We start from the raw sequence: 18583 nt of genomic DNA, 5'->3' as shown, positions 1-18583 counted from the left end.
TGTCCGCACGCGCACACACCGCTTCTGTTCCGCAGGAAACTACTACTGATGCCCTCTGCCGTCCTCAAGGCATCCACACACACACACACACACACACTGACAGTTGTTACAAGCACAGGTGCGATGGCAGTTAGATAAAACAGCTCTTGCTGTTTCCATCTCCTCAACCTGCGTAAACCAGCAGGCTGCCAAAATACCACACTAGACTTTCAGCCTTGTACATGTACGAGAATGTAAATATCAGACCATTTCACCACGTCTGTCAGTAAAAGTCATGTTAGAGGATCCAAAGAGGGAGAGAGGGGTGTTGGGCATGGCTTTCCTCTTGAGTGTACTCTGCGACTTGGACCGACTTTTCAGAAACCACACATGTTCAGCTTCACTCCAGCCAGGATGAAAATCCACGTTCTCCAACAGAATGGGGGATAGGAACATATTTCAGCCCTCTCTCTCTCGCTCCGGTTCTCTCAGCCTGCGTTGTCTACCCTTATTCTTGGGATGTGACAGTAAAAGGTGAGAGGTTGTCCGTTTTAGAAGGCCAAACAGCTAGACCTAAAGAGACAGAGCAGCAGTACTATAGTTAGTGTGGAGGAAGAGTTACCTCTGTTCTCTACTAACCATAAATAGCCGCTGTAGGATGTTCTCTGTGTGTGTTTGACCATATCGGTGCTCTCCCGGTTTGTGTAGGCGGTAGTGTGTGTGGGAAATGCTTGGCTGCATTGGTGACGAACTAGCCTGCATCACACGCGCACACACACACACACACAAACAAACACACGCTGTGGGAGCCTGGCAACGGAACGGACGCAGGCAGGCTGTGTGTTCCCGGCGGTGTGTGTGTGTTTCCTTAAACTCAATCCCTTTTTGGGGCCAGGTATGTAATGGACCAGTGTGGAGAGAAACCCACAGGCCTTTCTCCTCCCTCATCTCTCGAACTCGCCAGACACGCCGGAACCTTCTTTCTCTCTCTCGCTTTCTTATCAAATCGATCACTTATCTCTCGGCCTGTCCGGAACTAGTGTCTGTAGGTCGTCATCTTTACGTCATCCTTTATCTCTCTCCTGCGCTCTCTCTGTCTCTCTCACTCGCTGTCTCTGTGTGTGTTCGTAGTCTGTTATCTATGTTTAACTGAGCCCTTCTATGTCGCTTGTCTGGCTCTGGACCAAACCACTATGAGGCTGGCAGGGGAGTTCTCTGTTTGTCTCATTACTGGAGTCAGACGGGGGGTGAGGGTGATTTGGTGGCTGACCGAATGTTTGTATTTAGCTTTGTAACAGTGGTAGTTGACTTCTAGTGGCTTATCATAGTATACTTCTATTCTTTTTTACAAAAAATAGTTTTATTTCCATATACACCGAATATGTGCAGTGAAATGTGTTGTTTTACAGGGTCAGCCATAGTAGTACACGACTATTCAAAGCTGAGTACACCGAATGTACCAAACATTAAGAGTGTCTTTCACCCTCCTCCTCCTTCCTTTTACCCTCCAGAACAGCCTCAATTCATCAGTCAACAATGTGTTGACTCCAATGCTTCCCACAGGTGTCAAGTTGGCTGGATGTCCTTTAGGTGGAGGACCATTCTTGATACACACAGGAAACTGTTGAGAGTGAAAAACCCAGCAGCGTTGCAGTTCTTGACATAAACCGGTGCGCCTGGCACCTACTACTATACCCCGTTCGAAGGCACTGATATCTTTTGTCTTGCCCATTCACCCTCTGAATGGCACACATACATACACAAGCCATGTCTCAAGGCTTAAAAATCCTTCTTTAACCTGTCTCCTCCCCTTCATCTACACTGATTTGAAGTGGATTTAACAAGTGACATCAATGAGTGATCATAGACTGACCAGGTGAATCCAGGTGAAGTCTGGGGGAAAGAGCAGATGTTCATAATGTTTTGTTTACTCTGTGTATATTAGAGATGTGAGTCTTGAGTAATGTTTTGGTAGTTATGGCTAGGAACGTTTAACATGATGATGGCATGGCCCTAGCCTCTCTCTACCAGAGTGGTAGCCAGGTTTGTGATGCCGTAACCATGGTGACGGAGGTGTTGACTGGAACAGGTCTTTAACGTCTGTCGTCGTGAGAGTTTCACTGTTACCCAGGTGACATACAGGGGCAACCGTGGGAATTCACACATTCGAACATTCGTTATGTTGCACAACATTCTTAGTTGCAATGTTAATTCTGCTGGTGAGATTCTGCGGTCTGTGTGGTAACTTCATTGTGGTTAGTAGGAATTCCCCTTACCCAATTGGGGAAATCGGCAACACCACAAGAGAACGCAGAATCTAAAAGTGACTAATAAGCCCCACTGTAATTGTATCATGGTATGGTGGTCTGGCGATTCCTGTGTTAGCCATAAACCCCCGACCTGCCTATCTACATGTTTCACCATAACACCGGTTCACTAACCACCGATGACGGCACCTGAGAAATTCCCTGAGACGTCACACTGTCACTACCAACACCCCCGGTCACCTGACTGTAAGTGGCGTCCCAGTGGGAGGGGGAAGGGGGTGAAGTGTTAAGTTTAGGGTAAGCCCTTTCCCCCGACCGCTGGGGGGGGGGGCAGCGTATTGTCACACACACACACACACACACAGCGTACTGACAGATATAATCAGTTGTCTGTCTCTCTATATAACCTGAGAAAGCTTGTCTTAGCTTCCTAATATTATCCGAAGTTTGTTTCTCACCCATCCCCAGTGTTCAGTTCCCCATGCTGCACGTTTGTTAGTTTCGTTTTCTCTCTTCCCCTCATCGGTCTCTCTGTGCCTCTACTCTCTCCTCTTCCCCCCGTTCCCTCCCTCCCTCTTGTTGCTGCGCTACAGTTTCACATGTGATAGTTGACTTAACGTGCCGACCTCTTCCTGTGAGAGGCTACTGTTGTTTATGTAGCAACAGCCCTTGTGCCTCTAACACAGTTATTCTCACCATTGTGTGTGTCTGAGCCCCCTCTCGCTTTGTGTTGTCGGTCCCCTGCTGATTCACCCTTTCCCCTCCTGCCCTCCCTGGGTTTCCACACACCCACTCGACTAGGGAGTCGAAGCAGGGGAGAAGAGCGGAGGGGTGATGTCTCCATGTTCTTAGTAACCGTGGGAGAGAGCGAGACAGAGATAGGAGGTTAGACAGTCATACTAATATCTAAAGTCCCTGTCTGTCTCCTGACTCTGACTGATAAATGCAGTGTTGGACAGGTCTGGTTTCTCAGATCCGTTGTCGTTCTGGAGAAGTCTACCGACGCTGTCTGATGTAATAATATGAGTACAGCTATTGGGTCATTCCACCTCCATAAAGCACCAGAAAGAGGATTTCAACACCCACATCTCAGATTGTTCTGAAATAGTTTCTGTATGTAGAAACCGATACGATAAGCATTCCAGAAACATTATTTCTTTATTTTTATAATTAGATTTCTGATAAATTACGCTAATTGATTGCACCCAAGTTGGCTATTTGAATTTATTCATATAATAATCAATAAATATAGTACCTAACATCCATTTCAGACCAGAATAGGAAACTATATTCATTGGAAAGGAGCATCAAGATCACCGTGCACTTCCACCACCCTGTGAAGTTCATCAGAAGTTATTTCATCTGTAGCCCCTGTTTCCTGAGTCGTAGTGGGAGGACCACACACCATATCATCACGTGACTCCAACTTTACTTCCACATGATGGTTGTTATATCAATATTTTCACATAAAGGCGTTTCTGCCACCATTTCTCGCGTAATACTTTTACAGACAAAAAGATCCCACCGCGTCAAATGCACACGTGATCTGTCGGATATTTATAAAATTGTACTGAAACACAACAGCTGTGTTTTCATCACAGCTGTTGTGATTATTTTTATACGGTATGATATTAATATGTACCATGTTAATACCTAATATGCATAAAAACTGTGGATGGAAACATGCTTAGTGTTAGAAAAAAGTTTGATCCATATCGCATATTAGGTACTATAATTATTGAATGTTAATAATTGAATCGTATACATTACAATGGCCAATTTGGGTCAAATCAATTAGCTTAATTTCTCAGATCAAATTGTATTTCAACAAAAGTAAGTTTCCGGGAACGCTTATCTCATCTGTTTTTAACAACAAAGGTTTTCAGAAGAATCTGAGATGGCTTTCTGAAATGACATGGAACAGCCCTGTTGTCTGACACATACAGCTATTGGCTAATTGGGATTGTGTGTGAACAGATGTTGTTGCGATTTTGATATTAAATCTGACTGTTTCTTCTGATTGGTCCAGGGCTGAAGAGATCCCAGAGATGATTGGCTGTAGAAGCTGAGACTTGACGAGACAGCGGATCTTGAATTAGGTGCTATTCTGAAAGGTAACTGTGTGTGTGTGTGTGTGTGTTGCTTGTGTATACAGTGCATTCGGAAAGTATTCCGACCCCTTGACTTTTTCCACATTTTGTGATGTTAGACTTATTCTAAAATGGATTAAATTAAATGTTTTCCTTTTGCAAATGTATTAAAAGTTTTAAAAAATACCTTATTTACTTACATAAGTATTCAGACCCTTTATGAGACTCGAAATTGGGCTCAGGTGCATCCTGTTTACATTGATGATCCTTGAGATGTTTCTACAACTTGATTGGAGTCCACCTGTCAAAAGAATTGTCCATAGAGCTGCCAGACTGTGTTGAGGCACAGATCTGAGTAAAGGTACCAAATAATTTCTGCAGCATTGATGGTCCCCAAGAACACCGTGGCCTCCATCATTCTTAAATGGAAGAAGTTTGGAACCCCCAAAACTCTTCCTAGAGCTGACCGCCCAGCCAAACAAAGTAATCGGGGGAGAAGGGTTTTGGTCAGGGAGTTGACCAAGAACCCGATGGTCATTCTGACAGAGCTCCAGAGTTCCTCGGTGGAGATGGGAGAACCTTCCAGAAGGGCAACCATCTCTGCAGCACTCCACCAGTCAGGCCTTTATGGTAGAGGTGCAAGACGGAAGCCACGCATCAGTAAAAGGCACATGACAGCCTGCTTGGAGTTTGCCAAAAGGCACCTAAAGGACTCTGGCCATGAGAAACAAGATTCTATGGTCTGATGAAACCAAGATTGAACTCTTTGGCCTGAATGCCAAGTGTCATGTCTGGAGGAAACCTGTTACCATCCCTACGGTGAAGCATGGTGGTGGCATCATGCTGTGGGGATGTTTTTCAGCGGCAGAGATTGTGAGATTGAGGGAAAGATGAATGGAGAAAAGTATAGAGAGATCGTTGATGAAAACCTGCTCCAGATCAAGGTTCACCTTACAACAGGACAACGACCCCGAGCATACAGCCAAGACAACGCAGGAGTGGCTTCGGGACAAGTCTCTGAATGTCCTTGAGTGGCCCAGCCAGAGCCCGGACTTGAACCCGATCGACGATGTCTGTAGAGACCTGAAAATAACTGTGTAGCAACGGTCCCCATCCAACCAGACAGAGCTTGAGGATCTGCAGAGAAAAATAGAAGAAACTCCCCAAATACAGGTGTGCCAAGCTTGTAACGTCATACCCAAAAATACTTGAGGCTTTGATCGCTGCCAAAAGTGCTTCAACAAGTAAAGAGTCTGAGTACTTATGTAAATGTGATATTTCAGTTTTTTTTAGACATTTGCAAACTTTAAAAAAACAAAACATTTTTTGCTTTGTCATTATGGATTAGTGTGTGTAGATTGAGGGGGGGAAAAACAATGTAATCCATATTGGAATAAGAATGTAATGCAAGAAAATGTCAAAAGTCTTTTGGAATGAGCTGTGTGTGTGTGTCTGTGGGAATGTGTAAACCAGTCTGAGCTGTGTGTGTGTGTCTTTCTATGTGGCTGTGAGAATGTGTAAACCAGTCTGAGCTGTGTCTGTGGGTGTGTCTGAGCTGTGTGTGTTTCTTTCTATGTGTCTGTGGGAATGTGTAAACCAGTCTGATGTGTCTAAACCAGTGTGTGTGTGTCTTTCTATGTGTCTGTGGGAATGTGTAAACCAGTCTGAGCTGTGTGTGTGTGTCTTTCTATGTGTCTGTGGGAATGTGTAAACCAGTCTGAGCTGTGTGTGTGTGTCTTTCTATGTGTCTGTGGGAATGTGTAAACCAGTCTGAGCTGTGTGTGTGTGTCTTTCTATGTGTCTGTGGGAATGTGTAAACCAGTCTGAGCTGTGTGTGTGTGTCTTAAACCAGTCTAGCTGTGTGTGTGTGTCTTTCTATGTGTCTGTGGGAATGTGTAAACCAGTCTGAGCTGTGTGTGTGTGTGTGTCTTTCTATGTGTCTGTGGGAATGTGTAAACCAGTCTGAGCTGTGTGTGTGTGTGTCTTTCTATGTGTCTGTGGGAATGTGTAAACCAAGCTGTGTGTGTGTGTCTTTCAGTCTGTAAACCAGCTGTGTGTGTGTGTCTTTCTATGTGTCTGTGGGAATGTGTAAACCAGTCTGAGCTGTGTGTGTGTGTGTGTCTTTCTATGTGTCTGTGGGAATGTGTAAACCAGTCTGAGCTGTGTGTGTGTGTCTTTCTATGTTCTGTGAGAATGTGTAAACCAGTCTGAGCTGTCTTTCTATGTGTCTGTGGGAATGTGTAAACCAGTCTGAGCTGTGTGTGTGTCTTTCAGTATGTGTCTGTGGGAATGTGTAAACCAGTCTGAGCTGTGTGTGTGTGTCTGTGGGAATGTGTAAACCAGTCTGAGCTGTGTGTGTGTCTTTCTATGTGTCTGTGGGAATGTGTAAACCAGTCTGAGCTGTGTGTGTGTCTTTCTATGTGTCTGTGGGAATGTGTAAACCAGTCTGAGCTGTGTGTGTGTGTGTGTCTTTCTATGTGTCTGTGGGAATGTGTAAACCAGTCTGAGCTGTGTGTGATCTCCTAGTCTCTCTTTACATGGCATTAGTGTGTGTGTGTCTGTCTAGGGTGTCGTTATCCCACTCACACACGCGTACACACAGATGAGTAGAGGGGGAGTGTCAGCGTGGCTCGGTGTTGTCTTTATTTCCGTCTCCCTGGAAGCTAAAAACGGAGCGCCTGAAATATCTTCCCCCTAGGCTTTTAATAGCGGGGCGGCGCGAGGGAGGGAGGGATAAGGGAGGGATGAGGGGGAGGAAGGCCCCACACATGCTAGCAGAGCTTATTTAGGAACCAACGCTGACTAGAGTGGAGCTTTCTGCTGGCTCGTCGTCACACTGTGTGTCTGTCACGGGTGTGTGTCTGTCACGGGTGTGTGCTCGTCTCCATTTTTAACAGGAATCTCATTCTGTCTTCTGTAACTCTGTGTTGGACAACATGGGCCTTTTCTAGCTGAGTCTTCTCTGTTTCTTAGTGGTTGTGATCCTGTGTGTCAGCATCTCTTTTTCTGGGTGATGTGACTTTTTGCGTGTGTGTCACCGTGTGTGTCACCGTGTGTGTCACCGTGTGTGTCACCGTGTGTGTCACCGTGTGTGTCACCGTGTGTGTGTGTGTGTATATATATATATACCAGGCTATTTTCTGTGTTCTCCAACTTTCTTTGTTTGCCTCTCTGCCACGTGTGGGAAGGTGTGTGGGCGTGAGATATAGGCAGCACAGCCCCTCCCTCCTTCCTTGAAGAGCACTTTTATTTTCCACACATCTCTTCTTGGTCTTCTATCCTTCCTTCCTGTTCAGACCCTCTGTTGTGGCTTCCCCCTGTCCCTCTCCATCACGCCTGTTCTAATAATGGGATTAAAACCTAGTGGATCCAACACACACACAAAATATATATATATATTCTACAGATCTATGCACGCGCACACACCCTATACCCTTGGTTGGTCTGTGTGGGTCTCTACCCCCTGTAGGGATTACAGTAACCTCAGGGCTCCCCTGTCATAGGTCCACCAACTCCCCCAGAACCATCTGTGCTCGGTTATTAATCCTTCAGTCAGCTACAGCAGAGCTACCGTGGCCCCCTAGGGGCTGGGACACAGTGCAGCACTACCAGAGTGTACTAGCTAATTATACCGACACACAGACAATCTGGTTAGACTGTAATACCTAGACCTACTGTCTGTTGTGTAATAGTTGTTAAACTATTGTGAAGTTGACACATTTCTGCAGATAAACAGTTAGAGCTGTACAATGTCTGCTGCCTCCCTCCAACACAACACACTGTATTTCAGTCACTGAGACGTTTGTAAGCTCTCTCCTCTCCAACTGTTCCATATCTAGACTTTCTACCTCTTCTTCCTTCCTCTGTCCTGTCTCCTCAGTCTCAACCCCTCCTCTTTGTCTGCCAGTGAGTTCTGCTCTAGAGCTGAGCTATATAATGGAACACCTACTGGCAATTATTGACTTGCACCTCTCTCCCCTTCTCTCCCTCCTTGTTCTCTCTGTCTCCTCTCTCCCTCTTATTCTCTCCTATACCTCTGTATTTCTCTCCTCTCGTTCCCTTTCCCTCTCTAGCCTAACAGGCTGTATAGTATTGGTGTTGAAGACAGGTGTGTAGTCTTCCCTTGGTCTTTGGTGTGTGGCCTTCTCTGTGCTGCAGTGGAGGGCTTCACAGACACAGCTACTGTGGTGAGTAGAAAGCGTGCACTTGCATTTTTGGGCAATCCACAAATGCTATAGGATTATAGTTTGTTGACTGTGTGCCTGTGTGTTTGTGCATGTGTGAGGAAAAAGAGGGGAGTGTATGTGAGAAATTGCGTGTTAAGGAAATTCCTCTGCAGAGGGCACACGTTGTGTACATGCTGAGTGTGCATCTCTCCAGTGTGTGTGTGTGTGTGTGTGTGTGTGTGTTCCATATATTGAGTCCCGCCCTCTTCCTCCTCCAGGCTGGATGCATCACGCAGTAGAGCAGTTTGGTGGGCGTGGCACACGGGACTCCTTCCCTTTGGACGGACTCAGCCGGGTACCATGGACGCCCGTGGGCAACCGCGCCACCTGGGCGCAACCTGCCAGGTATGTTAGGTTTCCACGGCAACCAACAAGCCCCACACACACACACACACACCTACCTACTGGTCAATTAATTACACCTACACTAACTGACTTAGACCTCAAGTGAGAGAGTTTGAAGCCAAGACCACACATTCAGTGCAGGGTAGCCTAGTGGTTAGAGCGTTGGACTGGTAACCGGAAGGTTGCAAGTTCAACCCCCTGAACTGACAATGTACAAATCTGTCGTTCTGCCCCTGAACAGGCAGTTAACCCACTGTTCCTAGGCCGTCATTGAAAATAAGAATTTGTTCTTAACTGACTTGCCTAGTTAAATAAAGGTAAAAATAAAATAAAAAAATTTTTTTTAGGTTGAGGTGGATATTTCTCTCAGGTTAACAGGTCTCACAGTATTTAGTCCTGGTCTGACTCTTATTCTTGTTCTCTCTACCAGGTTTTCGCCAGGTGTCAATCAACACCAGCTCCTCCCCCATCTAGCGCCAAGTCACATGGGCGGACTGAACCATCCCAGTAAATTCTTCAATAATGGGTGAGTCCGGCATATGTTCCATTGGGCTAGCTGTAGTCTCCGCCTTGTCTTTCCTTGTCACTACACTCATAACTCCAGGCTGTAGTCACTGTAATCTGACTCTCTCTCTGTCTCGCTCTCTGTTCCCAACAGGCCCATGCAGGTTCGTGGTGGGGAAAAGCTGGAGCTGTCCCAGGCCATGTTACCTAGCCTCCAGAGAGGGGACCAGCAACGCCCCCCTCCTCCCCCCCACCGGGTGTGGGAGCAGTTGGGTCAGCTGTATGACTCCCACCCCCCTCCTCATTCACTTGTACCCCTACCCGGCGACCACGCCCCCCGCCTGCACAGCGGTGGATACAGCACTAGGCCTCCTACCCACCTGCCTTCCAGACCCAATCAGCTACTGAAGGTGAGAGAAGGGGCCAGTGATATCATCTGACAGGACGAGTGTAGATAAACGAGTGGCCTATCAGTGAGTGATGATTAAAGGTGGATATCTTGTTAGGAGATGTAATGCTGACTTTTCCTCACTCTCCTCACTCTCTCCTTCTCTCTCTCTCCTATCTGTCAGTATGAGGGTCCTCAGGAGCACCATGTTCCCAGGGGTCCAGCATCACTGGGTGATGATATGTGGTCTCAGGTACAGCAGCAGCAGAGGGGTTACCCAGGGAAAATGCTGGGGGGGCAGCTGAAAAGGCCGGCCCCCCCTCTCGGGGAGCACTCGGTCATCCAGCACACCCCGCCCCCCTCCCTTCACCCCTCCTCTCGCCCCAATGAGGACTGCCCCAGTCCTAGCAAGAGGAAGAGGAGTTCTGAGCAGGTACGTGGATGACAGAAACCACTGCAATCAACACTTCACTCACGCAGTTACTTTTACTTTACACATACAGGATAAAGAAATCCAAGTCTATACTCTCTCATATGTAGCATCAGGTGATTGCATAGAATTATTTGTGACCTTTTGATATATCAACTTAGTTTGTTGTAATTTGATCATGTTGTTTTGATGGGACCTGCTGTAGTATTTACATTGTTACTCTACTCCTCTCCAGATTCCTCACCCCGGCATCCAGAGGTTCTCTGGCCCAGGAGGACAGCAGCAGCCCCCGGCCCACCTCCCCCCTCCCCCATCCAAACCTGCCTTCTGGAACCCCATACACAAGGGGAACGCCCCCTGGGCCCAGCCCGAACGCAGGAGTGGGCCTCCAGAGTTCCAGATCAGATCTGTAAGAACACTACCACATCGTCAAGAGAATTCACTGTACTTATCAGGTGTTCTTATCAGGTGTGCTTATCAGGTGTGCTTATCAGGTGTGCTTATCAGGTGTGCTTATCAGGTGTGCTTATCAGGTGTGCTTATCAGGTGATTATTATAGTATTTGTTGTTGGTGGAACTTGGTTTGTTGTGTTTGACATAAAGTAACATGTCAGTTTATGAGATGCAGGTTAGGTGGTCAAATAGTTTGTCTATGGTCTCCTAGCCCACAAGTTCTTATCTGATCGTGTCGCTCTCTTTCTCTCTGGTAACAGGACTCAGCCAAGTCGGGTCTGGGCGGCTACACCTACAAACCTCCCCCTCCCTCCGCCCCTTCGCCAATCTCCCCAATCCGCATCTCCTCCCCGGGAGACTACCCCCAGGGGCGCGGAGCCCCCCACCCCACAAGCCCCAGTACCCACCTCAGGCCCTCAATCATCCCCACAATAACCACCCCCAGTACCCCAAACAACCAGCTCCAGCCCCGCCTCTCATGGGGATGGAGCCCCGGGGAGGTCCTCCTACCCCCCAGAGAGGCCCTACCACTGGGGGCCGAGGAATCAACAACCATCCCCCCTCTCATCCTCCTCACCACCAAGCTCTAGCAAGGGGGGACAGTAGAGGAGACAGGGACAGTAGGGAGCCCCCCCAACCCTCACCAGCAAACCACACCGGCGTGCCTTACAACCCCCACCCTCACTTCCAGCCCCACGCGGGGCTGGGGCACACGGCCCCCCGCCCCCCTGCCCCTGCCTGCAGCACCGCAGTACCTCCGCAGCACAACCCCACCACCCCACACCATGAGGCGTGGAGGCCCCAGGGCCAGGGGAGGCCACAAAGCAACCACCCCCTGGTGAGTCCTGGTTTCCCAGCAGAGCTAATGTTGCACCCAGCCTCCATTTGTTAATGTGTGATCTCCGCCTTTTTCACACGGATTATTTTCAAAATCCCGAATCGACGCCCGGCGGGCTGACTGGGCACTTCACGTAGACCCGAAGAGTCCGTGAACAACTCTCATTTTACCTACTCATTGTCATTTAGTGGATGGTTCTGTTTGGAATTGATTGGGCTTGGTTAATGGGCTTGGTTAATGGGCTTAGTTAATGGGTTTAGTTAATGGGCTTAGTTAATGGGCTTAGTTAATGGGCTTAGTTAATGGGCTTAGTTAATGGGCTTAGTTAATGGGCTTAGTTAATGGGCTTAGTTAATGGACTTAGTTAGTTAATGGGCCTAGTTAATGGGCTTAGTTAATGGGCTTAGTTAATGGGCTTAGTTAATGGACTTAGTTAATGGACGTTTGCATTGTAGTGAATCGGGTTGGCGTCCCAAATGGGCCCTATCAAAAGTAGTGCACTGTGTAGGGAATGGGGTGCCATTTGGGAAGCGACCCGTGTCTGTTTGTATTGCGCAGTATCTTCAGTGTACTAACCTAGCATGTGTCTCTCCCTACAGGAGTCAGGTCTCTACAGGGCAGGGCCGGTATCTCAGGGGCAGCATCAGAACCAGGTCGGGGAGACCCGGGGTCCTGCACCCCTCCAGCATCATCAGCACCCCCGCCCCCACGTCAGCCCCCCTCTGGCCTCCCCCATAACTCCTACCAGGACGCCAGTCATCACCCCCCATCCCCTCTGCTCACAGTCACATAACAACCGCTACAGTAGTAGTATGACTGGACCTGCACTCTCCACTGTGACCACAGCGCCCCCTGCTGTGTGTTCAGCTAACAACACCCCCAGCAGCAGCAGCAGGAGAGGCAGGGAGACGATGGGAATGCTCCACCAGACCTCAGTTCCATCTCAGCTGGAGAGGGACCCAGAGAGGGGGCCCATCCACCCCATGCTACACCCAGGGTATCAGGGAGCCCGCGTGGGCACTGCCAGCCACCCTCACCCCCAGCGGGCACCACCCAGGCCCCAGCAGCAGCCTAGCCGCCACCACCACCAGTCTGTCCAGGGGAAGGGTTACTACGGACGGCCTGAGGCTGATCGCACTCCTTCCTCTTCGTCATCATCCTCAGGACACCAGAGGGCAGGGGAGAGCGTTATCACCAGCAGAGGGTCTCACCCCAACCCCCTCCCGCAGACGGCGGTCACTAGCTCGCCCCATGACCGCACCATGACCGCCCCCCAACCCCACACGGTCAACTCTGCCCCTCAGCCAGGCTCCAATCCCTCTTACTCCAGACTCTGTGCCCAGTCTACACCCCAGCCACCCAAGGCTACCACCACCTCAGCCCAGGGGTATCTTAACTCTCGACCCCAGCCACCACCACCCTCAGCCCCCCAGTCCATGGAGGAGGCCCTGGATAAACTGGATGCTGAGCTGCAGGGTCATATGCAGGCCGAGGAGAGGAGAATGGACTGGGAGAGGGAGCAGGAGGAGAGGAAGAGGAGGGACTGGGAGAGGGAGCAGGAGGAGAGGAAGAGGAGGGATTGGGAGAGAGAGCAGGAGGAGAGGAAGAGGAGGGAGTGGGAGAGGGCAGAAGAGGAGAAGAGAAATAAGGAATGGGAAAAAGAGCAGGAGGAAAGGAAGAGGAGGGACTGGGAGAGAGAAAGGGAGGAAGAGGAGAGGAAGAAAAGGAGAGAGTGGGCAAGAGAGGATGAGGAGAGGAAGAGGAGGATGGAGAGGAAGGAGGAGATGAGCAGGAGCAGTAAGGGGAGAGAGGAGTCCGCCATCGAGAGTCTGGAGAGACTCCTGTCAGGCAGCACTTCTTCTGCCCCACCTCCTCCTCGCCTGTCCACTGTCTCCACCTCCTCCTCCTTTGTCCTACCTCCACCCCCACCACCCCCAGCCAGTCCTCCTCCTCGCCCCCTACCCCTGGCTGAGCCGGGCCGGGGCACCCCTTGTCCCCCAGGCCAGGCACCACCGTCTCCTGCCCCCCTGGAGAGGTCGCAGCCACCCCCTCTCACCCCCCAGACGGAGTATGCCAGGGAGAAGCAGAGGCAGAGGGAGAAATGGAGTGGGAGTCCCCAGTCATCTCACAGTAGTAACGTTACCTCAGGGAACAACGCCCGGTCCTCTTTGGGGCCCTCCTACCCTAACAACCCCTCTGCTGTTACCTCTTACCCCAACCACCCCTTAAATAACACCACCATGCGAGGCACCCCCCGTCCACCCAAAGACACTCCCCAACCCAAGGAGAAAGCTAGTCAGCAGGCCAGAGGAGGAGTGATGGGGGCTACGGGTCCCCTCCACAGCTCCATCAGCATCACCCTCCGAGAGCCCCCCAAACTCTTCCAGGCTTTCCCCAGGGACAGCCTTTCGTCCGCTACCAACCCCTCCAGAACCACCAGCAGCACCTCCAGCACAGGGGGTCTCCTCCACAAGCGCATGCCCAGCGGAGGCCTAGGCAGCCTGGGTAGCAGCGCCAGCAGCAGCAGCAGCGGAGACTCGGACAGCGCCCAGTTTGAGGAGGAATCATCGGAGCTCTCTACGTTACTCCCGGACGGTCTGGCCAACATCATGGCCATGCTGGATGAGTCCATCAAGAAGGAGGAGGAATCTTTCTATAGCAGCGACCGAAATGGAGCTAGAGAAAACAACACCTTCTCTGATACCGTGCCACCGGACAAGAGCTACCTGTGCGCCCCGGACCTCATTCCGGCGCCCAAGCAGCAACCGCAGGACGACTTTGTTGGGGCGAACCTCCACGCCAGCCCCCCCGTGCTGAGCCGACAGGGCTCCATGGCCTCCCCCTGCAGTCGGACCTCCTCCCTCAACGAGGAAGAGGAGGAGGGTTGTCCCACCCCGAAACCCGCTCCGGAGCTCCACAAGCCAGCCGTCCCTCTCAACCCCAACCCCCAGTCAGGGACTAACTACAGCCACAGCGACCTGGCTAAACTCTACGGTCTCCCGGAGCCCGCGAAGAGCGAGTGCGACGACGAAGATGAGGAAGAGGAGTCGGAGACCCCGTCCAGTTCCCCTCCCCCGCCCCAGAGGCCCCACCTCCACCAGACGGGGGTGAGCAGCACCTTCAAGTCCCCGGCCGCCCTGGAGAACCAGAAGTACACCTACAGAGGAGGTCCATTTGGCCGCCCGCCCCCCTCCGCTCTGGGGGGACTGAAGTACTCCTCCTCCCTCTCTCTGGGTCCCGACATCCAACAGCAGCAGAATAGCACCTCCCCCACCTCCGATTCCACCAATCACCCGGGCTTTACACCGCCCCGAAAGTCCCGCCCACACTCACCCTCCAACTGGGAGGCCAAGAGACAGGTCAATATCAAGATGGAGGCGCCTGATATCTGGAGAGATGGGAGGGAGGCCACGGAGAAGAGGATCCATTCCTCAAAGTCACATTTGAATCCCTCCACACAATCCATCAAGAAGGAGCCGAAAGAAGAGATGAAGCTCACTACCATCTCTGAGTCTTCTCTAGCCGAGCTGGGACGGAGCTGTGAGGTCTCCCTGACCCGGCACTCCAATTCCCTCCCCAGCAACAACACCTCAGACAGGACCAAGACTGAGCTGAAACACGAGGACAGGCACCACAAGCCTGAGAGAGAGAGGGAACGAGACAGGGAGAAGGACAGAGAGACTGAGAAGAAGAGGGAACACGGTAGCAGCAAGAAACACCAGGACAGGAAAGAGAGGAAGAAAAAGCACCGAGAGAAACGAGAGGAGATGTCCTCCTCCCACTCCAGTTCCAAACGGCACAAGGAGGGCAAAGTTCACAAGGAGAAGAAGGAACACCTGCGGATCCTTGGGAACCTGGACCTCCAGAGCAAGGAGATCCGGGAGAAGCACCGCGACCACGTTCACGCTGACATGGAGAGAGACCGGAAGAGGAGGAAACAGGCTGGTTCCACTAGCGGAGACGAACCCTCAGAATGGGCGTCCCATAGTAGAAGTGAAAAAAGTTCTGGTGTCATGTCCTCTTCTCAGGGCAGTGAGGTTGGATCGACACTGCAGGGTTCGGCTGCTGACTTCATGAAGCTGAAGGCCCTGTCGGACGGGCCGCCCAAGGAGCTGAAGGCCCTGTCGGACGGGCCGCCCAAGGAGCTGAAGGCCCTGTCGGACGGGCCGCCCAAGGAGCTGAAGATCAGGCTGATCAAGGTGGAGAGTGGAGACAGAGAGACGTTCATCGCCTCGGAGGTGGAGGAGAAGGGGACATCGCTGGAGGAGATCAACATAAACAACACAGCCGCAGAGGTCATACGGGCCTGCAAGTGAGTATGGTGGAGGAGAGGGGGATGGAGGGGTGAACAAGGCGGGAGTGTTGTGGGAGAGCGTGTGGGGCGGTTTTACCAACTGGAAGTAAAGGATGGTCCATTCTAGTAAATACATTTCTAAAAAGACAGCTTTTATGCTCTAGTTTGTGACTGTGTTTTATCTATAAAAAAAAAATAATTCTTCTCTCAGGGGTGCGAGGGTGAAGGGGAAGTTCAGAGAGTCCTACCTGCTCCCTGCATTCTCTGTCAAGCCCCTGTTTACTACAGAGCCCATCCCACGGGAGAAACTCAACCCTCCCACACCAAGCATCTATGTAAGTCCCTGTCGTTCACCATAACCCCACCACACATCTCACATATCTATCTTTCTCTGCACCCCGTCTCCCATGATATTATTACACTCCGTCTCTTTCTCTAATAATGTGTAGCGTGAAATTAAAATCATTTTCTAAGCCAGTATTTGTATTTATTATGGATCCTCGTTAGCTGCTGCCAGTTACTCTTCCTGGGGTCCAGCAAAATTTAGGCAGTTATATATATATATATATTATTATTTTTTTAAACATGACATTTTGGGCCTCCTGAGTGGCGCAGCGGTCTAAGGCACTGCATCTCAGTGCTAAAGGCGTCACTACAGACACTGGTTTGATCACGGGCTTGATCGGGAGTCCCATAGGGTGGCACACAATTGGTCCAGGTTAGGGGAGGGTTTGGCCTGGGTAGGCCGTCATTGTAAATACGAATGTGTTCCTAACTGACTTGCCTAGTTAACTAAAGGTTAATTTATTTCACAACACATTGTGTGCCATCAGGCCCCGACTCTACTACCACATATCTACAACACAAAATCCAGGTGTACGTGTGTGTATAGTGCGTATGTTATTGTGTGTGTGTGTGCATGTGTCTGTGCCTATGTTTGTGTTGCTTCAGTCTCCCCAGTTCCATCAGGTTTATTATTGTTTTTATCTGATTCTACTGTTTGCATCAGTTACCTGATGTGGAATAGAGTTCAATGTAGTCATGGCTATATGCAGTACTGTGCATCTCCTATAGTCTGTTCTGGACTTGAGGACTGTGAAGAGACCTCTGGTGGCATGTCTTGTGGGGTATACATGGGTGTCCGAGCTGTGTGCCAGTAGACAGCTCAATGCATTCAACATGTCAATATCTGACACAAATACAAGTAGTGAAGTCAATCCCTCCTCCACATTGAGCCAGTACTGTACTGCCCTCTGTTGGTAGAAAACGGCACCTGATGTGAATTATTATAATTGTACTAACTGTTCTATCCTCCCACCTCTCCATAGCTGGAGAGTAAGAGAGATGCCTTATCCCCAGTACTACTGCAGTTCTGTACAGACCCCAAGAACCCTGTTACTGTCATCAGAGGACTGGCCGGATCCCTACGACTCAGTGAGTTTAACACATCCCGCCACACACACACTTCACGTCGTTATCAATCATTTATTCAACACTATCTACCACAGTAACCACACACATCATTCATTCAAACTGCACTACCTACAAATAGTAATCATGCCACACCATTTCATCCCACACTGTCAACTGTGTTTATTTTCAGCAAACTTAACATGTGTAAATATTTGTATGAACATAAGATTCAACAACTGAGACCAACTGAACAAGTTCCACAGGCATGTGGCTAACAGAAATGGAATGTGTCCCTGAACAAAGGGGAGGGGGAGGGGGGGCAAAATCAAAATTAACAGTCAGTGTCTGGTGTGGCCACCAGCTGCATTAAGTCTCTCCTCCTCATGGACTGCACCAGATTTACCCGTTCTTGCTGTGAGATGTTACCCTACTCTTCCACCAAGGCACCTTCAAGTTCCCGGACATTTCTGGGGGGAATGGCCCTAGCCCTCACCCTCCGATCCAACAGGTCCCAGACGTGCTCAATGGGATTGAGATCCGGGCTCTTCGGTGGCCATGGCAGAACACTGACATTCATGTCTTGCAGGAAATCACACACAGAAAGAGCAGTATGGCTGGTGGCATTGTCATGTCAGGATGAGCCTGCAGGAAGAATACCACATGACGGAGGAGGATGTCTTCCATGTAACGCACAGAGTTGAGATTGCCTGCAATGACAACAAGCTCAGTCCGATGATGCTGTGACACACGACCCCAGACCATGACGGACCCTCCACCTCCAAATTGATCCCGCTCCAGAGTACAGGCCTTGGTGTAATGCTCATTCCTTCGACGATAAATGCGAATCCGACCATCACCCATCATGAGACAAATCCGCGACTCGTCAGTGAAGAGCACTTTTTGCCAGTCCTGTATGGTCCAGCGACGGTGGGTTTGTGCCCGCAGGCGCCGTTGTTGCCGGTGATGTCTGGTGAGGACCTGTTTTACAACAGGCCTACAAGCCCTCAGTCCAGCCTCTCTCAATCTATTTTGTGCTTTCCTGGTGTAACTCTGGCAGTTGCCATCCTATACCTGTCCCGCAGGTGTGATGTTCGGTTGTACCGATCCTGTGCAGGTGTTGTAACACGTGGTCTGCCACTGAGAGGACGATCAGCTGTCCGTCCTGCCTCCCTGTAGCATCTCACAGTACGAACATTGACATTTATTGCCCTGGCCACATCTGCAGTCCTCATGCCTCCTTGCAGCATGCCTAAGGCACGTTCACACGGATGAGCAGGGACCCTGGGCATCTTTCTTTTGGTGTTTCTCAGTCAGTACAAAGGCCTCTTTGGTGTCCTAAGTTTTCATAACTGTGAC

General features: G+C 50.2%; 1 protein-coding gene across 1 annotated transcript in view; it reads left to right on the top strand.

Moving 5' to 3' along the window:
• Positions 1 to 18583, top strand: part of LOC112236313 (lysine-specific demethylase 6B-like) — a 31269-nt gene that overhangs the window by 6974 nt on the left and 5712 nt on the right. The window contains 12 exon segments of the mRNA XM_042328295.1: positions 4276 to 4360; positions 8410 to 8523; positions 8781 to 8907; positions 9338 to 9433; positions 9566 to 9821; positions 9984 to 10232; positions 10465 to 10638; positions 10943 to 11255; positions 11258 to 11520; positions 12120 to 15832; positions 16026 to 16149; positions 17143 to 17248. Coding sequence (XP_042184229.1) covers positions 8786 to 8907; positions 9338 to 9433; positions 9566 to 9821; positions 9984 to 10232; positions 10465 to 10638; positions 10943 to 11255; positions 11258 to 11520; positions 12120 to 15832; positions 16026 to 16149; positions 17143 to 17248 — 5416 coding nt within the window. The 5' untranslated portion in view covers positions 4276 to 4360; positions 8410 to 8523; positions 8781 to 8785.

Source organism: Oncorhynchus tshawytscha, linkage group LG10 (assembly GCF_018296145.1).
Source record: "Oncorhynchus tshawytscha isolate Ot180627B linkage group LG10, Otsh_v2.0, whole genome shotgun sequence".
NCBI classification, from domain to species: domain Eukaryota; kingdom Metazoa; phylum Chordata; class Actinopteri; order Salmoniformes; family Salmonidae; genus Oncorhynchus; species Oncorhynchus tshawytscha.
Note: the sequence above shows the minus strand (reverse complement) of the source record. Positions and strands in the feature narration are given on the sequence as shown.